Source organism: Monodelphis domestica, chromosome 1 (assembly GCF_027887165.1).
Source record: "Monodelphis domestica isolate mMonDom1 chromosome 1, mMonDom1.pri, whole genome shotgun sequence".
NCBI classification, from domain to species: domain Eukaryota; kingdom Metazoa; phylum Chordata; class Mammalia; order Didelphimorphia; family Didelphidae; genus Monodelphis; species Monodelphis domestica.
The window spans coordinates 494,242,548-494,269,005 of record NC_077227.1 but is presented as its reverse complement, the minus strand read 5'-3'; the positions used below and the strand labels follow the sequence as shown (position 1 = coordinate 494,269,005).

The window sequence follows — 26,458 nt, the reverse complement described above, 5'->3', positions numbered from 1 at the left end:
TTCCCCGCCTCTTTTTGTCTTCCCACCCCCACCCCCTAATTTCCTGTTTTAGGGCTTCTCCGAAGCAGAGGTGGGGGGGCAGGGGCATGGGCCTTCTCCATCAGGAGCCCCCCTTGGGGACAGCCTCACCCTGCACCTGTTGTTTGCCAGGCCCACTAACAGAAAAAAAGATCCCCCCCTTTCTTTTGCAGTTATTTTCAGCAGTATTTTCCAGTGGCGTGTTCCCAAGCTCAGGCCCCTCCCCATCCCCTACTGGCCTACACGTTTGCAATTTAGAAATATTTCCTCTTATTCCGGGAGTGAAAGAACACCCAGGCCTGAAGCTTCAGGAGACATCTTCCAGCCCGGCCCCAGACACGCCGAGTATGGAGTTTTATTTTAGGTGCTCTGCACTCGGGCAGTGGAAGTTGCTGCTTTGCATTCAGCCACTGTTGGGCATTGGCAACAGAAGGCAAACCCAACAGCCGTGCTACCTTGAATCCCACCAGAGCCCAGAGAGTGGGCTGGCCAGGCCACTCCAGCCTTGCTCATTGTGGCTACGGCTACGGGGGATGCCGTCTGAAGAAAGGAAGGGGCATGAGGGCACAGCTCAGCCTTTGAACATGAGCATTTTAGAGCTGCTAGAAGGAAATTGAAGGAATTAGGGGTCATTACGGGTTAAGATATCATGAGGGAAAAATATCTCTCTATATAAAAATATCACAAGGAAAAAATATTAAAAGATATGAGGAAAAATATATAAAGATATGAGGAAAAAATAACTAAAAGATATGAGGGAAAATGTATAAAGATATGAGAAAAAATAGAAAAAGATAGGGAAAATATATATAGATATCATAAGAAAAAAAGGTATGAGGGAAAAAAAGATATCATGAGAAAAAATGTATAAGATATGAGAAAATACATATAAATATATCGAGGGAAAAAATAAAAAGATTAGGGAAAAATATAAAGATACCATGAGGAAAAATGCATAAAAAGATATAAGGAAAAATATATATTAAAAATATATAATGAAGAAACTACCCCAGGAAGTTAATAGACTAGATCCTAGAATTTGGGACCGGATGAGGCCTTTGAGACCTGGTTAAAGAAATTAAAGTGACTCTTTCACGCTGATAGTCAACAGAACTCAGGAGCCAGGGCTTCTGGGTCCAAATCTAATGTTTTGTGGAGGTTTTTTCCTATGCCATCACCCCAGAGTTGTAGCTCATCCATTTATTGGGTGACACCTGGTATGGAGTGGGGTTTGGGTCCTTTTCCTGTGCCTGAATTGTTCTCCTAAGTCATCAGGCTCACAGCGGTCCCCGGCCCTGGCCTTGGCCTGCCCCCCTGGCCTAAGGGAGGAAGAACTCCTGGAGACCACTGTAGGCAGATGAGGAGGCCCCTGTCCAGTCCTTTTGGAGTTTAAAATTTGCTCCTGCCCCAAAGGTAGGGCCACATAGAGAGACAGACAGACAGACAGACAGACAGACAGACACACACACACACACACACACACACAGGTTTAATGGATATATCACTTTACTTTTTTGGTACGTGTGTGTGTGTATTTTTTAATAGGCAAGTCATTTTTTCTTATTAGAATATTTTCAGGAAATAACATGTTTCCAAAAAGTTTAAATATCCACAGCAAAACAAATGGGAATATAAGGGCCAGAGCACAATTAAAAAAAAAAGGCCTTTGTCTTCATTTCAGAGAGAGGGAGATGTTTATCTTTATCCTAGTTCTTTCTCCTACTACTCCTATTGTTGAGCATATAAATATTTTATACATATGTATATATTTTTATATATTTACGTATGTATATATATACGTACACATGTGTGATTCTTTATAGATTTCCATCACATTTGTTTAATAAATGAATGAGAGCATTCTTACTGTAATGATTAAAATGATGTGCTAGGCAGTTTGGTGGTGTTGTGGATAGAGTGTTGGGCCTGGGATCAGGAGGGTCTGAGTTCAAATCCAACCTCAGACACTAGTTACTGGACCCTGGGCAAGGCACTTAAGCTTTGTTTGCCTCCGTTTCTCAAACTGTAAAATGGGGATGATAAGCCATTACCTTGCAACATTGTTTTGAGTGTCAAATGGGATATTTGTAAAGTGCTTAGCTTAGAACAGTACCTGGCACTTAGAAAGTGCCATATAAAGGTTTATTCAGGGACAGATAGGTGGCGCAGAGGATAGCCAGGTCCTGGGTTCATATTTGGCTTCAGATACATCATAACCCTGGACAAGTAATTTTTTTTAATTGAAAAATTTTATTTCATTAATTAATTTAGACTATTTTTCCATGGTTACATGATTCATGTTCTTTCCCTCCACTCCCCCCTCCCCCATAGCCAATGAGCAATTCCACCAGGTTTTACATGTGTCATTGATCAAGACCTATTTCCATATTATTAGTATTTGCACTAGGGTGATTGTCCAGAGTCACATCTCCAGTCACATCCCCATCGACCCACGTGATCAGGCAGTTGTTTTTCTTCTGTGTTTCTATTCCCACAGTTCTTCCTCTGGATGTGGATAGTGTCTTTCTCATAAGACCCTCAGAATTGGACAAGTCATTTTTGACTGTTTTCCTCAGTTTGATGATCCTCATCATCACCCCAGTTGTCTTGCCTTTTTCATTCTTCTGACTTGGAACCAATACTTGGTATTGATTCTAAGATAGAAGGTAAAGGTTTAAAAAAAATGATTAGTCTGTTCCCTTCTGATAATCAGGGAGTATTTATTGGTAGGAGACAGGATGGGGTATAGTAGGAAAAACACTGGATTTGGAGTCAAAAGACCAGGGTTCCAGTCCTGACAGAGCCATAGTGGTGGTACTGTTATTGTTGAGCAGTATAATTATTGATTTGTTCTTATTTAATGTTGTATGTGGCAGGAGAGAGTACAGAAGAAGTAGAATAACTCACATTTCTATTTTGTTAGTTGATGTTTGGCCATGTCTGACTATCACCCATTTGGAGTTTTCTTGGCAAAGATACCAGAGTGGTTTGCCATTTCCTTCTCCAGCTCATTTTACAGATGAGGAAACTGAGGCACACAGGGTTAAAGAACTTGTTTAGAGTCACACAACTAGTAACTGTTTAAGGCTGGATTTGAACTTGAGATGAATCTTCCTGATATCTAGGCCCATCGCTCTTTCCACTGTGCCTTCTAACTGTCCTAATTTCGAATTTTTTAAAGATCAATAAAGCAGTTTTCCTTATAGCAACTTGGAGGTGTAAGTTACATCCAGGAGTGGTGTCTACATTTTATAGATGAGACATTTGAATCTTAGAAAAGTGAAAGGGCCCTTGTGCAGGGGCACTTAGTAATGATGGCATCTGGGATTCAGATATCAGTCCAAGTTCCTGAGCTGCCCCTCGAAGGCCTGGTCATTAGGAAATAAAAATTCAGTGGGAGAGGCAGTCTGGGCTGTTCTTGGGAAGGCTGTTGGGCGCATTTGCCTTGGAGGCTGAGCGGCAGGAAGTGACATTCTTTTCACCTCTGAGGGTCTTTGACTCCTGGAATAACAGTCCAAAGTGGAGTATGGGTCAGCAAGCATTTATTGAGCGCCTGCTGGTCACTGGGTGTCCTAAGCCTGCCTTGCCTCTGGCAAACATCAAAGGACCGGCTAGCTGTGAGCATTGGTAAATTCTTTACCTCTGCCTATTTGCTATCCATCCAGCAGAGCAGCAGGTGTGCAGAGGAACCACAGTAGATTTAGGGAGGGAGTTTATTTCTAGACCTTCCATGAGACGGCCGTCTTCAGATTATTTAAAGTGCATCACGGCCCCCTCCCACAACCTCCCCTTTCCCAGCGAGGCTTCCCTTCTCCGGCCTCTGCATTCCTACTTCCTTCATAAGACATGATCTTGGGGCCCTTCACCATCCTCCGAACACTCGTTCATCCATTGTCTTTCCTAAAATGAAGCACAATATTTGCCTTGTGGTCCAAATATAGTAGGTCCGTGTCCCACTGTGGACTCATGTGGAGCTTTGCAGAACACTCATCTCCAAGATATTTTTATTTTTACTTTTTTGGTAACCCGTTAGCTTTTGTCTTGGAATCAATACCGGTTCCAAGGCAAAAGAACTAGGCCGTTGGGGTTAAGTGACTTGCCCAGGATCACACAGCTAAGAAGTATCTGAGGTCACATTTGAACCCAGGACCTCCCATCTTTAGGCCTGGTTCTCCATCTCCTGAGCCTCTGAGCTGCCCCTCAAGATATTTTTAGATGAACCACTTAGCTACTTACCTACTCCCATCCTATCTAGGGGACTGATTTTTGAACCCAGGTATATGATTTTACATTTGTCTCTGTTATATTTCATCTTAATAAAGTCAAACCCAGGAAGACTTTCTTGAATTATGCCATCTAATGCATTTGAATACTGTTTAGAATTAGTGTCTTCTATCATTTTGATAAGTACACAAACATGCCATCTGTGACAAGCTGAGTCATTGATAAAAATGTTAAATGGCACACATTTCTGGTATACAACGCTGGAAACTTCTGGTTTTGTTTGTGCTGTTTCAGTGGGTCCTGGCACCTCCCAGGGAGGAAATTCTTTTCAACCATGCTAATCAGCAAGTATTTGATCAGTTAGTGTTGAGTGGCCTGGAGAACTAAGAGGTTAAATAATTCACCTGGATCACGCAGCCAGGATGTCTCAGATGGGTTTGAACTCAAATCTTTCTGACGGAGGCCAGCTCTCTCTTCTTCCCAAGGCTTTTTTCAACCCCATTCATGACTGCTTTTGGGGGTCCAGTCATAAGGTCAGCTTAGAACGCACGTAACTATACTGGAATCTAACTCACATGTCTCTATTTTCTACACTAGCTTTGTCAGACGCGTTGCTGAAACCTAGGAAAATCAAACCCTGTCAGGAATGGAAATGATCTTTTCTTAAGCAAAGCCTTGTCAACTCTTTGTGTTCACTAGCTTCATTCCTGGGCATGGGAGAGTGGATATGGGATCTGGCAGGCAGGCTCTGGGCAGTTTTTGTATTTGTCAAGACTTTACCTATTGTTGACATTCAGAGAAGGGGTAATGAGGAAAGTGAGGTACAGAGAATTTGTGATTTTTCTCAAGGTTAACAGTATTTTCTGAACTAAGTACTAGAGAGAAGGATACAAGGAGAAATGAAAAGCAGTCTTTTTCCTCAAAGAGCTCACATTCTTTAAAAAATTTTTCTTAATTTAAATTTTGTCATTACATTTTTTTATTTTTTTAAAATATATTTTATTTGATCATTTCCAAGCATTATTCATTAAAGACATAGATCATTTTCTTTTCCTCCCCCCCACCCCCCCCAATAGCTGACGCGTAAGTCCACTGGGCATTAGATGTTTTCTTGATTTGAACCCATTGCTATGTTGATAATATTTGTATTAGAGTGTTCATTTAGAGTCTCTCCTCTGTCATGTCCCCTCAACCGCTGTATTCAGGCAGTTGCTTTTCCTCGGTGTTTCCACTCCCATAGTTTATCCTTTGCTTATGAATAGTGTTTTTTAATTTTTTTTATTTTAATAACAAATTTCCACATAAGTTTTTCAAAGTTATATGGCCCATGTTGGCTCCCTCTCTTCTTAAGCGCTTACATTCTAAGGAGGAGGATAACCCACACAGCAAGTAACTGATAGAACCCAAATGAGAACCCACTGCCAGCACCTTATCAGACCATGCAGCCCTGACTTGGCCCTGGGGTTCCTTGAACCTGTGATGGTGGTTTCTGTTGTTTCCTGGTCTTAGCAAGACTTCTCCTCTGCTTGCCCAGAAAGATCCAGCAGCTCGGGTCCCTGGGGGCTTTAGAAAAGTGAAATGGACTCATCTGACTGTGTAGACGTATTTCAAGGCTGTTTTGCATTTTAAGAGATGCATTTTGTTCTTGCCTTGACTGAGCTGAGCTATATTTTGCTTCTTGGTCATTGTGATACTGTTGTGGGCTCTTCCTCGGGGGGCCCCTAGCTTATGTCTCAGGTCTGTCTCACTCTTCTGATTTCTCACCTTTGTATAGAACTTTAAGGTTTACAAACCTATTTAAGGTATAAGCCACTTCTTTCTCCTTGCAACAGAATGGTTGTGTCCTCATGTGGTGCAAGGAAACCGAGATCCATGGAGTTTGTGCCTCACCTGGAGTCTCCCAGTTAGTTGGGGTTTCTGACTGCTCAGGCAGTACTCTTTCCACTGTATGATGATACAGCTTTCAGCCCAGTCGTTTTATTGGACTTCTTAGCCAAAAGATCAGGTTTCTTCATCTGTCTTTGTTATGGATTAGTGGGAGGGAAGAGGAGGAAGTACACAGATATTAGGTTTGGTTTTTGTTGTTTGTTTTAATATTTTCTTGGGTGTTGGGGATGGGGAGGTAGATCCCAGAGAGTTTTCTCTGCCCCTTGTTTGAATCAAGGAAGGTATGTGATTGCCACGAAAGGAGGATGACACTCCTTTGCTCTGTCCTTCAGGAGCCTTGGTGGGTTGACTTCCCCAGAAGGCTCTGGCCCTCCACATTCAGGAAGGAGTGAGGATTTGAACCTCCAACATCTTTTCCGTTGTATTGTACTAAGGGTTTCCAGGGTGATGAACTATGTAGCTCCCTGGTTGCCTGGAGAAGAACAAGGGAAGGGAGGGCAGGGTTAGCTCTGTTTGTGTTTGTGCTGTGTGGCCCAGAGGATCCCTCCCCTCCTCGTGGCATTGTTCAGGGCAGACTCTTAGCAAGATAACCCCCTTGGTTCTCTGCAGTTCCGTGTGGCTTCCCATATTTTCTTAGCCTTAAGTGATCCTCATGACCAGAGGAATGCAGAAGATGCCTTTAGAAACCTGCATTGCTTTCCCAAGGTTCAACAAAAGACAGTCAAGTACACAGGGCTTACTTTTTCTACTTTGTCTGAGTTTGAGTCGCTTTTGCGGATTATTGATGCCGGGACCTTCTCCCTGTTAATTTACAGCACCATCTGCCCACTTACACATCTGTCCTCTGCCCATCTGTGCTGGTTTCTCCCCTAAGGGGGAATGACTTCCTTCTAATAAGTAGTGTTGTAGAGCAATCTGCAAACTGTGTTTGGACCCAGATCAACACATTCCTTAAACCTGCCCTTAACTTGGCAGAGGAGAAATAGAAAGTTTTCTCGAGGGAGTGACCAAGAACACAGAGAAATCTCTTAATTGGCAAAAAAGTTCTCAACCAAAACTTGCTGGCAGGTTAGATCCTGGGTCACAGCAGTGATGGGGGCAGATGGCATTTGTAGGTAACGTTTAGCTTGTGGAGAGGGGGCCTTGTTAGAAAAATGAATTTTGCCGAATCATTGGATTGATTTCTGAATTGCCATCGCCCCTTTCTTGGAGCCTAAAGCAGTGTGCTTGGGAGAATGATTTGTTTGGATTTGTCCCTTCTTTTTTAGTTCCAGAAAATAGACAGATGGCTGTGGTAGTGCTGGGGTTGGAGTCGGGATGCTTAGGCCTCGTGTCCATCATAGAGTTTCTCTAAGCTTCGGTTTCTTCATCATGAGAGGAGTTGGACTAAATGACCTCCAAGGCCCTTTGCAGCCCTAAATCCTGTGATCCTTTAAATCCCCAGGTCCATACCAGAGTCAGGAGGCTACACTGACATGTCCGAGATCTAAGGGGAGTTCACGGGGCTTTCCTTTAACTCCTTAGATTTCCTCAAACCCCACTATATAGGATCCAAATGTCAGTTGTTGTAAATTACTGCTGCTGGAGGGGACCTTAGAGACACCTTGGTGAAGTGGAAAAGACATAGCGCTTGGAATCAGAAAGATCTGGGTTCAGATCTTGTCCCTTGCTGTAGGAACTTGGGGTGTAGCCATTTTCCCTTTGGGTCTTTGGATCTTGTTTGGATTTTTGTATTTGTAAATTTGGATGTTTGTAAAATAAAGGAGTTGGGCTAGAAATAATTCTCTAAGTATTAGAGACTGTCTGTAGGACTTCTGCCCTTTTGCTGTATAAACAGGGAAAATGGAACCCAGAATTCTCCAATGAGCTAGTGGTAGAGTCCTATTTGGCCCTTCTCACCCCTGACCTACACCTTCCTGGCCATCTTCTAAAGCTAGAACCTTCTAGTGATGGTCTGTTTGAAGGACTCGGCTGAAGCTTGGCTCAGGCTCGGCTCGGGGGTTGATTTTCTCCATCGATTCAGAGTTGAGTCTTCTCACCGGCCTGATCTCCTCTGCCTGAAGAAGAGAGAAGTCATGTTCTGTAGCCCAGGCCTGATGGGGAGGGAACAGTGAGCTGAATTTTGATGCATTATTCAGGCCCCATAGAAGCCTGCCATCATATCCGGACCATTACGTAGCCACCTAGCTGTCACCGGAGGTGGCGTGTGCCAAACCACCAACACGTTCCTCTAGCCTGAGCAGGGAGAATGTGAAGTATTTGGAATTGCACTTATTTACTTAAAGCAGTCTCTTTTGAGCAATGCTACTCTGAAAGCCAAGTTCCTCTGACGGGCGTCCTGGGTGTGCATGCCTTTGCCAGTGAACATAAAGGACTTTGTTTCTCTGTCTCCCAAATGGAGGTCACTGCCAGGGGGTGGCATTTGTCTGCTGGGTGTTGTGCCATTTCCAAGAGGCCTTTGCATCCGAGTGCTTGAAAGATAGGAAAATGGACAATTCTGGGCTGAACATCTCTAGAGTGGGCGGGATACAGAGCGACCAAAGCTCATTCATGCTCTCTATTTTGCAGATGCCAATCATTCCCATGACTTGGCAGTGGCTTTTATTAATTTATTAAAATGGTATCCAAGTGTTCAGAAGTTTCACATTCAAGTTGTTTGCGTTTATTTATTTATTTTTCTCTAAGAACCTATTGGATTCATATGGTGGCATTTCCTTCTCTTTCAAATAAAGTTCATTTTTTCTCCATCATGTGTGTTCTCATTCTTTCTCTCTTGATTTCTCTGTCTACTCCTTTTCCTCTTCCCCTGTCTCTCTTTTTTCTTTCCCTCTACTTTCTCTCTATCCCGCTTTCCTTCTTCCTGTCCCCCCATCCCTCTATGTATTTTCTTTCCTCTTTCTCACTTCTCCTTTCCTCCCATGGCATCAGTGATTCAATCATCTCTATGCAGATGATTCACACATCCATATATCCATCCCTAACCTCTCTCCTGAGTTCCAAACCTATAGCAAAAACTAATTGCCTGTTGGATTTTTTCTTTTTTCTTTTTTAATTAAGCTTATTTCTTTAATTTAGAATATTTTTCCATGGTTACATGATTCATGTTCTTTCCCTGCCCTCCTCCCACCCCCCTCCCATAGCCAATGAGCTATTCCATTTTTCATGTGTCATTGACTGTTAGATGTTTTTGGATGATGTTTAATCTGGGGAAGAGAAGCCTGCAGTGTGTAGGGCTTGGAAATGGGGGAGTGGGGTTTAGTGACAGATGGATTGAGGAGTTTGAAGAGCTTTTATATTGATCTTTTTAGCCTTAGAAGGCAGAGTGCGGCACAGTATAGTGGAAGTTGGAAAGAGCATAATTTGAACTTGATGTTAGGGAAAACTTCCTAATAAATGGAGCTTTTTGGGAGGTGGTGGATTCCCCTCTATTGGAGGTTTTCAATCAGAGATTGAATGAATGCTTATTAGGTATGTTATATCCCATATTACTTTGGGGTAAAGGTTGAATTAAATGACTGCTGAGATCCCTTTCAATTTTTAAATTTTTGTGATACTTAAAGCAGATCTTATCATCTTAAATTTCCTAAATATAATTGCCTACTACCCTTCTTCCAAATGCCTTCATTTCTGTTGAGGGCACCTTGAACATTCTAATCATCCAGGTTCAGAATTTTGGAGTCATCTTCCATTCTTTTCTCTCCCTCACCGCCCCCTTCCCCAAATTCAGTCCAATCCTCATTAATACCTTTTGGATCTTCTCCCTTTTCTGTTTGCATCCTCATTGTCTCGCACCCTAGCTGGTGCAATAGTCTCCAGGTTAAGACTCTTGGTATCTAATGTGTCTCCTCTCTTGTCCATCTTTGTATAGCCCCCCTTCCTAAAAAACAAAACAGAAAAAAAAAACAAAAAAAATTGAGCACGTCATTATACATTCTTCACCCTAGTAACAAAGCCTCCCATGATATGGTCCTCACCCACCTTTCTTGGCTTATTTCATGTTCTGCTCTTTAATACATTTGACATTCCAGCAAAAGAAGCCTGCCTGATGTTCCCTAAACTTGACATTTCATGTCTTTGTGATTGCAAAGACTATCTGTTTCCCATGCCTGGAATGTGCTTGAAACTCTTAGAATTCCTAGCTTCATTCAAGGTCTTTCTCACATGGGACATCTTGTGGGAAACCTTTTCTTATCTCCCTAATAGAACTCTCTCTTTTTAGATTATCTTATATTTTATCAATCAGAAAGCATTTATTAAGCGTTCACTATATGCCTGGCGCTGGGGATACAAACACAAAATGAATGAGACAACCCCTGCTTGCTAGGAGCTTCCATGTTCATGGGGGAAATAAAGGATGTGTGTGGGTTTGTGTGTATACAAAATTAAATAAGACATGGATACAAATAAAATCACTTTCAAGGGAGTTTGCAAAGAAAGCCCGTGGCAGCTAATGGGGTCAGGCTAGGCTTCATGATGATACGCTCTTGGGCATAGGGAAAGCCGGCGCAAAGACTGAGAGGGGAACAGAGAAAGCTAGTTTGACTAGAGTGTACAATGCAGATGGAAAACAAAATTGTGGTGAGGATGTAAAAGAGAAAACGATTTGCAAAGTTTCACCAGTAGAATAGAAACTCCTGGAGGGCAGGAACTTTTTTTATATTTTATCCTTGCATGCCTAGTGCTTCACATAGTGCTTTGCATATCATTGGGTTGGATGGGAGTGGATTCTATCATATTTCTGTTCTGTAGCTGGGGCAGAGAGGGGGTTTGATAGACAGGATATAGATATTTTGGGGAACGCAGTGGAGTGTCAGGTCTGGAGTTGGAGAGACTGGGGTTCAAATCTAGCCTCAGACACTTCCCGGCTGTGTGATCCATGACAAGTCACTTAACCCTAATTGCCTAGTTCTTACTGCTGCTCTTCTATCTTAGAATTGATACTAAGACAAAAGATACGGGTTTTTAAAAGGAGGTTGTGGGAAAATAGGTGTTTTCCTGGCTCGCTCATCATTAGTCCCCAGAGGACCAAGAAGACCAAGACTTCTTCACTCTTCTACCCTGGTGTCACCCACACCTTGGCTAAAGAGTTCTGAAAAGCTGTCTTGTCTTTGTGTGGGAGGGCATTATTCCAAGTCATCAGGTCTCTTCTTGGGCTTCTGATGTAAAATAGTATCCCCCCCAAATACTTACCAACTGTGGATGGCAGTGCCCCATCTCCCACCTTTTGAGGAAAAGCTTCTTAGTTTCAGACAACAATGCAGCTGCCTGGGAGGGGTTAGGCACAGTCTTGACCAGATACAAGGATGGTGCTTATGACCTTCAAAGCCTGTAAAAAATAGGTAGCTCTGTTTGTTGCCCAAATTTAATAGGAAATTAAATGTGCAGCTCCTCAGCTGGTGTTAATCTGGAGAGGGAAGCCAGGTTAACACCAGCTGAGTTGCTATAGATTTAATTTGCATGATATAGAACCATAGAATATGAGTGACCTAAGTAAATCTGACTAGTTAAGGAAACTGAGGCCCAGAAGGAGGTGGCAGTTAAGGGGCTAGTGAAACAGAGGTGGAGCTACGCCTAAAAACCAGGTCTTTGGACTTTTAGTGCTCACAGCCCAAAATGGAAAGTCTCATGTGCAGTGGGAAGAGCACTTTGCTTGGCCAGTGAGCTGTGGGTTCAAGGCTCATCTCTGTTAGTACAGTTATTCCTTCCACAGTGTGACTTTTCCCCATCGTGGTTTTGATATATCATGCGTCAGCATAAGAAATTAAATTTGGGGAAGTTTTGTGGAAGTTGGAGGACACAGGAAAAATTTAGAAACTCAGGAATGCATACTTAACCTAAAATTTACAATAAGGTACCCCTTAGAAGAAAAAGAAAAAATGTGGACTTCTTTAGTATAAAGGGAGGGCCAAAATTTTTTATGCAGATTTCACAGATTGTGGAAGCATGTACACTATGTTGAAGGGGTAACTGTACTTAGCTCTGTGATCCTGAGCAACTCTTAACTTTTTATCCCCCTTTTCCAGATGTGGAAACCAAAAGCCAAACATGGCCTTCCTGCTGATCAGGATTGTCTGGGGAGAATCCTTTGTTAACTGTAAAATACTATATCGGTGTGATTAGTTGTTCTTATTAGCTCTGTGATGAAAATGTGCTTTCTAATCTTGGTGATTTGGGCTAGCTTCTTCTATTCAGAGGCTGTGATACTCAGATTCTGCGTGGGGAGTCAGCTCTGGACATTTGTTGTTTGTGGTCCCCGGTGGGAGCCCTTTGAGTTCTTCTCAGGTTTGTCTGATATATGTCTCCACTGGAGCTTAGTCATTGGGAATCCCCAACACTGCCCTTCCCCACAGTTGTTCACTCTTCTGTCCCCTGACAGATCAGTCTTTTGGCTTTTAATCTAATCTTCAAATATTGAATTGTCTGCTTTGGTGAGTCCTGGTGATAGAGATAGAGAAGTCTAAGATAAACTCAGCCCTCATAGATTGTAGTCTAATTGGGGAGACCGAACCTATACAACTATATTTAGAGACAATACCTCCCACCTTTAATTTTTTTAAAGGTTTACTAAGTGGGGTTCCTTTATAGTAGTTCTAAATTAGGAACTGCAAGTTGTTATCTCCCTAAAGTAAGTTATTACATTTAACAGATGTAGAAATGGAGGAAGAATCAGAGAGATGGAAATAATTTTTTTTTCTTTGAAGCAGTATTTTTTAATTGACAAGATGCTTTTTCTCTACTATCTGGTTTGTTTTTTCTCACAAAAGCCCTGTAAGGAAAATTCTACAGGTTATTTTAGACATAAGGATTCTGAGGTTCAGAGAGGAAAGAGATGGATGTGCTCAGAATCATACAACTTGTAGATAGTAGATAAAATATTGGAGCTGGTCTTTGGACTCCAAATTCATTACTTTTCCCACTGCATCACAGCTGGAGTCAGGAATATGTTCAAGGAAGGATAGGCTAAAAGCCAAATAATACACTATGGAAAGTCGCAAGTTCAGAGGGAGGAGAGATTCCTAGGAACTCAGGAAATCAATGAAGACATCATGGAAGAGTGAGGAGTTGAACTCTGGACATTCAAGGATAGGGAATAAAGGCAGCTGGGTGGCTCAGTGGATTGAGCGCCAGCCCCAGAGACAGGAGGTCCTGGGTTCAAATGTGGCCTCAGATACTTTCTGGCTGTGTGACCTTGAGCACTTAACACCCAGTGCCTAGCCTTTACCACTCCTCTACCTTGGAACCAATATTTAGTATTGATTCCAAGATCAAATATAAGGGTAAAAAAAATGGGGAGGATTTAGATAAGTGGAGAGGAGATATGCAGGGGAAATTAACTGTGCGAATAGGGGCATTGAGAGGTTGGATGCAAAAGATGTGTTTGGGATACTGTGGGGAATGGTGTGTGTGTGTGTGAGAGAGAGGGAGAAAGAGAGAGGAAGAGAGTTTATATGTAATAGAGTTAAGTTTTCACTGAGGCAGATATTGGAGGAGCTTGAATGCCAGGCTAAGGCTCCACCAAGCAGGCAAGGGGGACAGTCAATTAAGTTGATGCCTGATCTATAGTGTGACTCTAGTTTAAGTTCCAACAGATTAAATTTTATCATGAGCCAGAGGAAAAATGGCTAGTTAGAAATGCTGAATAATTGAGTTCCTTCGGAATAATTCTGTCAGCTTCCTTAAACTTGATCTCATGGGGGGAAAAAAGTGTTACATTTGGAGAATGTCTGGAGAGGTCTAAGTTTGAGTTTTGCTTCTTCTCATGGCTCATTTTCGTAACTGTACTATGAGGGTGATAATCCAAGTGGTCATCCGCCCTCTGCCTGAGGACCTCCAATTAAAGAGAACCCAGCACTCCTCGGTGGGGAGGCCCTTAAGCACAGACTGGACTGCTGCTGGCCAGGTATGTTAGGGAAGGGATTCCTTTTGGGTATAGGCTGGACTCTATTAGGCTGCCTAAATTCTGTTGTAACTCAAATTCTGTGACCTCTAGTGTCTGTTGTATAGAGGGTCAAAGAGATTACAAAAAGCATTTTTAAAACCTAACATGCTGTCTAATTGTCAGTCCTTTTACATTTGGTGGCCCTGACTTTTCACATCTTATCCCATTTGGACTACTATAAATAATCATTTCTCAAGCATACAGTTCAATTTGTCCTCAATCTTAGGTGAATGGACATTGGCCTGGAATATATATTGGAGTCTTGTATTAGGGAATATTATTGACAGGAAAGAATGCCTACTAATTCCTTGTTTTGAGATGTAAAAATTGAGAGAGAATCAGAGAAGTGAAGTCATTTTTTCTTTGTGGTAGTATTTTTGTAGATAGTTGCACCTTAAAGTTTTGTTGCTGCCCTTTGTTTTTACATTAGTTATTGCCAGATAATTTCTTTCCCAAACTAAAAAAAAAAAAGTAATCGTGTCTATAATTTTCTTTGTTATTTTTACTTCATTCTAGCAGATAACGTCTTCATTTTAGTTGTGTTCCTTTCTCTAACACTTGGGTAGGGCTTCAGGGGATAAGGAGCCACAGAACCAACCTGAAACCGTCATAGGAACTACCCATCACTGGGTGTCTGCTACAGCGTGGCTACCCTTGAGCTCTGCCAGAAGGTGGTTCAGTGGATAGAGAGCCGAGTGTGGAGATATAGAAGGTCCTGGGTTCAAATGTGGCTTCTGATACTTCCTAGCTGTGTGACCCTGGGCAAATCACCAACCTCTACAATTGCCTATCCTAGCCCTTGTAGCTTTTCTGCCTTTGAACAGATACAGAATACGGTATTGATTCTAAGAGAAAAGGTAAAGGTTATTTACAAAAAATAAACTAACAACTGAATGAAAGAGCCCAGAATTGGAAAAAACCCTCAGATCTATCTTATCTGTGTGACTCTGGGCAAGTAACTTTTTTTTAAACCCTTACCTTCCATCTTAGAATCAATACTGTGTATTGTTTTGTAAGGACAAGGCAATGATGGTTAAGTGTGAGCAAGTCACTTTTAACCCTGTTTGTCTTCTGTCAAAAGTGAGTTAAAAAAGGGTGAAATTATACTTTAGTAGGGTGGTGGGGAGGAGTGAGTGATACCATATCAATTAAGGGACAGGAGGAATGAAAGCTGTATTTAAGAATAAATGATTCTAAGTTACTTTCAAATGCATATAGAAAATCTTAGGCTAATGGTTAAACAAAGTGTTGTTGAATAGAAGTCCTGCAGGGCCTGCTTTAATGAATTATTTCAATAACTTACAGAGATCTATGATTTCAGTGCTTCTTCTCCCTGTGTTTTTCACAGCCCTTTTGCAGTTTCATGACTTGCCATAATCAAAATAAATCATCACCTGATGGCTAATTGTCTTGTGATGTGTCTTTCCCAATCTGTTGGGTTGTCTTTCCAAATTGAATAGCTTTTTCATTTTTTCCCCTTTGTGACCTCTTTACTACCTTTTTTTTTTAAAGCTTTATCTTTGGTCTTACAATCAATACTGGGTATTAGTTCCAAGGCAGAGGAACAGTAAGGGCTAGATAATGGGGGTTAAAGGATTTTCCGGGGGTTACACAGCTAGAAAGTATCTGAGGTCAAATCTGAACTCAGGATCTCCTATCTCTAGGCCTGTCTCTCAATCCTCTGAGCTACCAGCTGCTCCTTCTGCTACCTTTGACTTTGCCATTCTCTTCTTGTCCTCCATAATCTCTCCTCTCTAGGTTTTTGTAACTCTTGTTTTCTCTTGATTCTCCTACCTATCTAACTTCTCAGTTTTTACTTTATCTTCTTCCAGGCCAGACCTACTAACTCTGGGTATTCCTTAAGATTGTTCTAGGCCCTCATCTCTTCCCTAGTATTATTTCCCTCAATGATCTCATTAGCTCCTATCTCTCTGAAGATTATCCCCAGATCTGTACATCCAGCCCTAACCTCTCTTCTTGTCTTGGACATCTCAAACTGGATGATGATGTGTAGACATCTTAAATTCAGTGTCCAAGATACACCTCCTCTTTTCTCCCCAAATGCTCCCCTCCTTTGTCCTTCTCTATTAGTGCTGGAACAATCCTCTCAGCCTTTATTTACTTATGTATCCACCTTGTTGCCTAGTCTTATTTCTACTTTCACTGCTTCTCTTGTATATGTCTTCTTTTTTCCATCCACATAGCCTCCATCCTGGTTCAGGCTCTCCTTCCCTTATATCTGTCCTGTTAAAATAGATACTTGATTGGTCTTCTGTCTGAAGCTTCTCCCTTCTCCAGTTCATCTTTTACTCAGGTGCTGAAGAGAGCTTTTTAAACTGACCTTCCTAATCACTAACCCCCCCCCCCCTGTTCCCTTCTTACTCCCAGGAGCAAATACAAAACATTATTTGGCTTTTAAAGCCCCCCCTAGCCTTTAGAGTCTTCTCACACAGGACTCCCCTCCATATATTCTGAGATGCAGCAGCACTGGCTTCCTTATTGTTTCTTGCCCGTGACATTCCATTTCCTATTTCTGTCCTTTGCCTTCCTTTTCTCCCTTGCTTGGAATGTGCCCTCCCTTTGTACCTGTACCTCCCTGGACTCCTACTTTCCTTCAAGATTCAGCTCAGACCCTACCTTATGCAAGAGACCTTTGCAGGCTTCTTGCCCCATTGTTCATGACTTCTCTGTGAGGTTACTTTCCATATATACTGTGTGTGTTTAAATCTGTCTCTATGCCTGTGACTGTCTGCTTATCTGTTTGTCTAACTATCCATTCATCCATAGATTTATTTATCTCTATCTGTTTTTCGATTTATCTACCCATCCATTCATAGATCTATATCCATTTGTCTGTCTGTCTATCTGTTGGTCCATTCATCTGTAGATCTGCCTTTCTTTCTCCATCTCTTTCTGTTTATCTATCTATATCCAAAGATCTATTTGTCTCCCTATCTCTATCTATGTAACCATCCACCTATCCATCTATATCTATCTATCTATCTATCTATCTATCTATCTATCTATCTATCTACCTATCCATCCATCTATCTATCTATCTATCTATCTATCTATCTATCTACCTACCTATCCATCTATCTATCTATCTATCTATCTATCTATCTATCTATCTATCTATCTATCTATCTATCTATCTATCTATCCATCTGCCTGCCTGCCTGCCTGCCTGCCTGCCTGTCTGTCTGTCTGTCTGACTGTCTCTCTATCTATCCATCCATCCGCCTGCCTGTCTGCCTGTCTGTCTGTCTATCTATCTATCTATCTATCTATCTATCTATCTATCTATCTATCTATCTATCTACCTGTTTACCTATTCATCTATCTATCTATCTATCTACCTGTCTACCTATTCATCTATCTATCTATCTATCTATCTATCTATCTATCTATCTATCTATCTATCTATCTATCTATCTATCTACCTGTTTACCTATTCATCTATCTATCTATCTACCTGTCTACCTATTCATCTATCTATCTATCTATCTATCTATCTATCTATCTATCTATCTATCTATCTATCTATGTCTGTGTATCTAAAGAGAGTGTCTGTAGCTCTTTGCTCATTCTTTCCATCACTAGAATGTAAGTTCCTTGAGGGCAGAGGCCGGTGTTTTAGCTTTTTTGTATCCCCACTACTTAGCACGGTGCCTAGCACATAGTATTTCATAAATATTTGTTGTTTAATTGACATGTCTTTATATACCAGGTCTATAGTCTGTCCTTGAGATCTCATTTCTTTAAAACCCTTACCTCCTGTCTTACAATCCATAGTAAGCATTGGCTCCAACACAGAAGAGTGGTAAGGGCTAGGCAATGGGGGTTAAAGGACTTGCCTGGGACCACACAGCTCTTCCTATCTCCAGCCCTGGCTCCCTATCTCCCGAACCATCTAGCTGCCCCTGGGTCCCATACTTTCTAACTTTATGGAATTTGCCAGAACTTGGGCTCGCTGGCGTAGCCCAGGATGCAGGAGGAGAACCTAGGGTCAATTCCATTGGCAGGTCTTTGGCTGGAACTTTAATGAATGGCTAAGAATAATTTGTCAATCTTCCGTTAAGCTCTTCCTTGTTGAGGCTCAGAGGTGACACTGTGTACTCAAGGGCTCTCCCTGCAGAGAGCTTTGGCAGGTTCTCCCAGGCTCAGAGGGCTTCTGGACTGAGCTGGATGTCTTGTCATCAGAGGAGTAGCCTTGCTAAGTTTAGAAGGAGTCATCATCGCTTGGGCCCCAGGCTGAATTTTCCAGGCCCGATAGGTCATGAAGTTCATAGCCTAATAGGATGAAGAAGGGTTGTAGTGTGCATAACTGGTGGAAGGAGGACACGCATTGAGGAAATCCCAAACCCTTTTATGATTTAGGTGCAGTTTATCATTAGTGTGATAGATCACTTGGATGAGTGGTGCTGCCTAGTTCTAGTTCTTGAAAATAACTTGTTTCCTTAGTTAAGGCTAAACATTTCCCCTGCAATTTTGCTGACACCAGGAATTTACCACGAGGTGAATATTAGCTTGGCCCTCTGTGATTTTCTAGGTCCCAATCGGTGTCGGAGTGCCCGGTGTAGGCATTTAGGATTATGTGTCAGGTGAGGATTAAAAGGACTCTGTCCATTTTCTCCAGGAGGAAACCTTTGCCTTTCAAGTTTTGGGGAGATTTGGGGATGGGGGTGAAGGTTTAATACAGGACTCCTAATATGGTCTTCCAGGAGAAGTCCTGGGTATCTTGGCATAACTGAGTCAGACCAAGTTTCTTCCTTTATTGGAGATTACAAGTCAGGACCCTGATAATTTGGGGGAGTCACACAGCCCACTGAGGTAGCAAAGATAGCACAACATTATAAGTGATGGTTAAGACACCGGCTGACAGTTCAGATCCCCAAAGATCTTGATAGATCAGAAAAAACTCCATCAAATGTAAAAAGAAATTTAAGAGAAAAATATGTAAGATGTCCCCAAAGACTTAGTACAGTTTTGAGCCATCAAGCCTTAAAAACTAAACTAATAGTTTGAGGATTCCTGTATCATTCAGTACTTGGTTTCAGAAAAATCATCTTCACAGTTTCAGAGGGGTAGAGACATAGCCAGGCAGCTGTGAGTGGAAAAAAAATAGATTGGGCATTTTAGCAAGTTCAGTGTGAGTCATCGGCGTGACACGGCCACCGAGAGAAAGCTAATGTCATACGATGCTCCATCAAGAGAGTCACACAGTGTACATAGGATGAAAGGTGACAGCCCTACAATAGTCAGCTTTTGTCTGCCAGAATCTGGAATATAGTGTGTGCTCTGAGCCCCCAAGGGGAGTGGGAACGAGCTCTGGCTGGAGTTAAAGGACTGTGGTTGATGCTGGGGACTCTCCTGCTCAGCCTCAGTTTCCTGAAATGCTTCAAGACTGTCTAAGAGTTTTATACGCAGTATCACACTCCCTTTGAACATCACTCTTGCCTGGTCCCTTTGATCATCATTTTAAGGAAAAAAGGGAGGCCCAGAGTATCTAAAAAGCTGTCGTGCAAGAGGGTTTAGATTCATGTGAGCATAGAATTTAGAACTGGAAGCAGAAGCAGGAGATGATCCGGTCCACACACCTCATTTTGTAGATGGGAAAACTGAGACCTACAGAGGAAAAGCACAGATGGCACACTCTCCACCCAGAACCAGATCTCTTTCCACTATTGCTACCTTGTTCCTCTTAGCCACATAATGCACGACTCAAATCAGGGGCTGGAGGGTTGTGATGGAGGGAGATTTTTGGTTGCTTGTAATAAAAAAACTTGCTAGCAATTAGGGCTGTCTAAAAGTGGAATAGGTTGACTCAGGAGGCTGCTTGACCACTTGTTGGAGACGTTGCTATATTACAGACTTTTGGGACACCCAATAGAACTTTTTAAAATTAAATTTTATTTTTTTAATCAACAAACACCCATCTTTGATCTCTCTCACCTCCTCCCCATTTTGGGGGAAAAAATAGGAAAAACAAAATGTGTGCTTTACACGTTATAAATATGAATTGTGGTTAGTAGCAGCAATAGAATGACAGGTTCACATCGGCTCTGCTAGTTGTGACCTTGGGATACTGTCTCACTTTTCCTCATCTCTAAAATGAGAGGGTTGGACCAAATAACCTTTTCCCTCCCAACTTTTACTTTCTTTCTTAGTAACAACTCTTAAGACAGAAAGGCAAGGGTTAGGCAAATGAGGTTAAATGACTTGCCCAGGGTCACACAGCTGGAAAATGTCTGAACCTAAACTTGAACCGTTCAAGTCCTCCCAATTCCAGCCTGGAGCTTTATCCACTGCCTTCTATCCATAAGAGACCTTAAAAGCCAGTGGCTCCCAGATAACTTTAAGGTCTCTGCCTGGCTCTGAACAGTGATCCCATTGTTAGTTTAATTCTCAGCTCAACTTCCACCTTCCACTGGGGATGTTCCTGATTCCCCCCTCCTGCTAGCCTCCTCCCCTCTACCCCACTCAATTTACCTTGTATCCCTGTGTTTGTTTTGCTTCTATTTATATATACATGCTATTTTCCCCTTTATGCTCTTTGGAGGCAGGGACAATTTCTTTTTTTGTCTTTGTCTCTCCAGTCCCTGGCATTTAGTAGGTATTTAGATGCCTAATGATAGATTATTTATATTATTATTATTATTAGCTGGAGCCAGTTGCCTTCTTTTTCCCCAGGCAAACCCTTTCTTTCCCTGGGATAATGGGATCCCTTGAGTCTTTCTGTCTGGCACCAGGCCTGGTATCTTGGGACTTCTGCCTAACTGGCCTGGGGGAACTTGGCCCACACTGGTCCAGGATGGTGAAATGGGAAGAGCTGGGCAGAGAACTGGTGCTTCAGCTTCACCCTCCCTGCCGGGGTGTCCCACCCTCCACCCCCAAGCCTTCTCCCCAGCTGTGAGCGGAGCAGATAAGCCGCTGGTCCCAGAACCAGGGGAGGCTTGCCTGATTAGAACTAGGCCCAGGAGGCTGCCTTATCTTGTGGCTGTTTGTTTGTTTAAATTCCATTTGAGGCTAGGCTGAAGTCGTAAATATTGACAGAAATTAGCTGCTCTGGGATAGACCAGTGGTCTGGGTCCTCTCTGGGACCACAGTGCCCCTTCCCTGCTGTAGGCCACCTTCCCATTTGGGGGGCAAAGGAGGGGAAGGTTTGTGGTACAAAATGAGAGAAAGGGAGGCAGGAGACATACAGGGAAGGGAAGGGGGGCCAAACAAGGCCTGCTGTCCCAGTGTTTTTTCATTATGCTTCAGATCATATGGAAATATCATAAAAACTCTGTACAGTTTTTAAAGCTGCAAGGGACCTTAGAGATAATCTAATTTAACCCCACCGAGATCCATAGGAGAGGGATATGAGGGAAAATGTCAGCATCCTTAGCCGACAGGACTATAGCGTGCTGCATCCTCCTAAAATTGCCATGGAGGGGGTGGAGCCAAGATGGAGGCTTAGTAGTAGCTGAAACCATCCTGATAATCCTTAAAATTGCCATGGAGGGTGTGTGGGAGAATGATAACTGTTTTGTCGGTCTCCTCTTGATTCTTCCTTTCCTCTTCTTAACCTAGCAGGGCTTGGAGTTCAAGTCACTGATTTTTAAGAGAAACAAATGTGTATGTTTTCTTAATAAAAATCATTAAATTTGCAAATATGGAAGAAAAAATAGAGAGGCCTGGGAAATAGCACCCTTCCCTAGGAAGGAGGGAGTAGAGTTAACCAAAGATAGAGAATTGGAATCTCTCTGGATGGACTGGAGAGGTGACTGATGGTGCCATGTAAAAAGAACTGACTGAAGTCAGGACTGAGGTTCAAATCCCAATTCTGATATTATGGTCTGGACAAGCACCTAAAATCTCCCCAGTAGTCTCTGTGCTCCTCGCCTATAAAGCGAAGAGGTGAATTTGATGGCCTGTGAGGTCTCTTCTAGATCCCAAGGAAGGAGGGACTGAATTCCTTACACATACTCAGAAAGGAGGGAAAAGGCAGTTCTTAGAGCTCACTCCTGCCTTCCAGCATGACTTCCTGGCCTCCAGAAGGTGGGAATCCTTTATTGTTTCTTTGGTCTAGCAGGGCTGGCCAGAGAAAAGGGTAAAGGCTTTTCTCTTTCCCTCCTACCTTGGGTTCCTGGGGACTGAAGAGACAAACATCACCAAAGGTCACCCTTGCAGACTGTAATGTGAGTCTGCGGTTCCTGAAGGGCTTGGGTGTGTTGACATGGTAACTGCAGGAGGAATACCTCCCTAGGAAAGTAAACAGAATTAATGCTGGCTTTTACAATGGGCACCACCAGAGCGAGGAGTGGTATGAAGGTAGACAAGGGCATTTAAAGTGTTCCCTAAATGAGGACTGCAGGGCAGGACCCAGGAGCTCTAGGTAGCCAGTGGGAGCCTCAATGAAGCCCTCACTCGGATCAGGGGCTGACAAGCCAGTGTGGATATAATAATACCTGACTAGAGAATCTTAGCCCAAAGTCTGTGTCTCCCAGAGTTTGAAGGCCTAGAGAACTTTGAATATTTTCCCCCCCTTGATGCTATTGCTTTTTAGGTTTCCCATCATACTTTAGAATTTTTGAAATGCCTTCATGGACATTTTGATTCCCATCTTTATGGAATGTTGCATTTTTCTACAAAACCTATTTAATCAATTATCTCATGGTGAGGATCATATAGGAGCTAGAGCCATTGGGTGTACTCTTTATTTTATTTATGGAGACTGAGGCCCAGAGAGATGAAGTGCACACGTTAGGGATTTGAACCTAGATTGTACCATTGTAGAAGGCAGCTAGGTAGTCCAGCAGATAGAGCGCTGGACACAGAGCCAGGAGGACCTGAGTTTAAATCCAAGCCATGGACACCAGCTGGAAATGTGACCCTGGACAAGTTTCCTCAACTGAGGTGACTCAGTAGTTAGAGCACTGGAATTAGAATCAGGAAGACTCCTCTTCCTGGATCCAAATCTGACCTCAGAAACTTATCAGCTGTGTGACCTTGAATAAATCCCTTCATTCTATTTGCCTCAGTTTCCTCATCTGTCAAATGAGTTGGAGAAGGAATGGCAAAGCACTCCAGTATCTCAACCAAGAAAATCCCAGAAGGGGTTACAAAGAGTTGTACATGACTGAGAAAACTCTCTCTCTCTCTCTCTCTCTCTCTCTCTCTCTCTCTCTCTCTCTCTCTCTCTCTCTCTCTCTCTCCATCCTCCCTTTCTCCTTTCCTCCCTTCCTCCTCTTCTCCTGTTCTTCAGTTCTTTCCTGATTTCTAGCTAGACTGAAAAGTAAAGCCCTGTCCTCCACAAGAAAGGCCTCTGGTACATAGTATTAGAAGAAAAGGAGGACTGACCTAGCCTTAAGAGTCCTCTAAGTGTACCATCCATCTTTTGTTCTAACTTAAGTAGTGCAGCTTATCTTCTCTTTTCCCAAGTGCCCTATTCAGTCATTCAGTGCTTCATTCCTGTCCCACATTTTTGTTACAATTCTTTCCCTGGACCTCTCTTCTGCACTTCTCCTATATTCTCTTTATCATTCATTCTTGAATCATTAGGCTTTACATGTTTTCTTCTCTTACCACCCTCCAGGCCCCCTTAAAATCGATTGTAGCTTCTTAAGAGCAGGTTTTGTGTTTTCTCTAGTTATGCCTTTCCTCTGTAATCTCCACACACACACAGCAAGTAACTTAGTATGCATTCAACAAAACATTTAATAAGTCCAAGGGCTGGAGTCAACAGATCTTTCTACACCCATACACCCAGTTCCAACACTCCAGTGGCTTATGTCTACTTGGGGCTTGGATGAATAGGCTATCATAGAAGAATTAAAATGTTTAACAACTGGAAGGGTGCAGACACGAGGCCTCAGAAGCCAACATGAGCTAAGTGCCAAAGGATGGATACAAGTAGCAGAAAGGGAGCGATTATTGCCCTAAGGGCCAAATGACTGATAAAGTCTGAAAAAAGGAAAAAAAAAACATTGTGGGATGGGCTTCACGAAGGAGGCTGTGCTTTTATAGGCTGTTAAGACCCAATTAATCTTATTTACCTGCTCATTTTTTACAAAAATGCTTCTTTTTGAACGCTGCTGTTAGTAATGGTCTAAGTTTCATCCCCATTTTATAGGTAAGTAAATTTAGGTTCCTAAAGGTAGACTTATTCATAGTCCTGTGGCTGTAGAGCATCAGAGCTGGGACTCTTTCTCCCTTAAATCTGTGGGTTTTTTCCCACTAAATCCCCCTGCCTAGCTTAAACTGAATTGGGTCCTAGAGAATTTTGTCCACAGTGACTGCTGGTTTTGTGAATTTAACCGAGGAATTCTCCGCATCCTTCTTCAACCTTCTGACTTTTTCTTGGTTTTTCTCCACTTTGCTTTGGCTCCACAGGCTCACCCCGCACTATATTTACCCACAAGCCATTGTCCAGCCCAGCGTGGTGATCCCCGCTCCTGTCCAGTCGATTGCGTCTCCCTACATAGACTACACTGCAGCAAACCAAGCCTATACCCAGTATACCACGGCTGCCTATGACCAGTATCCTTATGCCTCGTCTCCTGCTGCCGGCTTCGTGGGATACGGCTATACCAGCGCCGTGCAGGCTCCCCTCGCCACCACCAACCCCGCGGCTGCCACCACTGCCTTTGTGCAGTATCAGCCCCCACAGCTGCAGCCTGACAGGATGCAGTGAGGAGACCGACGGAAGGAGAGTCTGACCTCTGGAGGATACAGCAAGATGCTCAAACAGGGATGAGACAAAGCAAAGCCAAAACACAAAAAAACCAGCAAAAAGCAGATAGACACAACAAAACCCACATAAAATAGACAAGAAACCCCTAAGCAAACACCCGAAAAACTTATTAGGTGCATATGAATACCTAAGCTATTTATATAGTATTATGGGTAGGCAAAAACCCTTTCAAATCTTTACTATGCTCATGGAAGAAGAGAGTTCTGTTTTTTTTTTTTTAAATCAGGACAAGTGATCTCTGATGATAACCTAAAAGTGATGGAAAAATATTAACAGAAAACCATACAGTTACTTGCACAATTTTGTGGTCAGCTTCCAATTTGTCTCACCTTCCAACAACTTTCTTCTCTCTCTCTTCCCATTACTCCTGTCATGTCAACCTTGCAAATCTGCGCTTTACTGTGAGGTACCAAGAGATACTCAGCCGACCAGCGTAACAATCTTCTCCTGCCTCCCCTCTCCCTTCTGGTTGTACAAAAAAACTTTGTAATAATACTCAAGATGCCTTACTGAAAAAAATGAAAGAACTATTTTTTGAATATTTATTGCGATTTTGTTCGCATGAGCTGTGAATTGCAGACAGAAGGTTGGTAGTATCTGCCTTGTTTAATTCTCATTTACTAAATTATTGTTTGTAGGTAAGTTTCTTAAAAAAAAAAAAGACTGAATCACTTTCAACATGCAAAAGGGAATATTGTCCTTGGAGCGGAAAGCAAAATATTCCTATAGTCAATGATGCACTGTAATATTTTTCTTATTTTAATTGTTACACTGTTCAGATCTCAAAATTTAAGTATATTTTTGAAATGGAGAAAAAAATCCAAACAAACCTACTCGCTTCTCCCTATCACCCCCAGGAATCCAGAACATATTGTATACTTTGTTATTGCTGCAACCTATGGAGAGAAAATGATGACAGTATTTATGTAAAATAAAGGAAGTTTGTAGGCTGGGAGCCAGCAGAGCCAAGGAGAATGCCAGGAACTGATCAATGGTGTTAATCTATTTGAACAAAAGGTAAAAGGACATTTTATGCCTGTGGTACGACAGCTGTCTAAATAAAGAAAACAGTCTATATAAGTTAAGTGGATTTTTACCAAGAAAGCAATAAACTGTTTAAGATTGTTCTTCAATGTGATAATTGTCTATCGTGCACCCCTCTCACCCTCCCCAAAAGGGAAGACACACTTGTCAAGACATAAATAAGCTGATGATGGTGGAATAAAGTGGGATCCACTCTTGTTTTAGGGATAAGAGAAAGCAAAGACCATTTCTGTGCTCTGCCATTGTAGCTGTTTTCTTCAGGAATTGCTCAGTCTAGCTATTCTAATACAGTCCTGCTGCCTTTAGCCATTTTCCATACCCACACTGTCCTTGGTTGTAGGATAAAATGAAGGGAGACAGAAGGCTTTAACATTAGGTTTCCAAAAGCCCCAATCCTCAAATGTTAGCTCTGGAAGGGATCTAGAGAGAAAATAATTGAATCCATCTTATTTTTCATGGGTAGAAACCAAAGCATTTCCATGTAGGGACCCAGCCCTACTTTCTGGTTTGCTCAGCTTTGGGTGTGAGGCTATCACCCATTACCTGTAGCTGTGTCCCTAGAATGTTTGGGCTCATGCTTTTTGGATTTTTATCGTCCCTTGGAG

The 26,458-nt window shown here is 42.4% G+C and overlaps 1 protein-coding gene across 2 annotated transcripts in view; it reads left to right on the top strand.

Annotated features, from left to right (window-relative positions):
- Window positions 1–25,936, top strand: part of RBM38 (RNA binding motif protein 38) — a 34,831-nt gene extending 8,895 nt beyond the window's left edge. For both annotated transcript variants that reach the window (XM_001368848.5, XM_056812925.1), the window contains exon 4: window positions 24,449–25,936. In XM_001368848.5, coding sequence (XP_001368885.1) covers window positions 24,449–24,749 — 301 coding nt within the window. In that variant the 3' untranslated portion in view covers window positions 24,750–25,936. The remainder of the gene's footprint in view (window positions 1–24,448) is intronic.
- The last annotated feature ends 522 nt before the right edge of the window (window positions 25,937–26,458 follow it).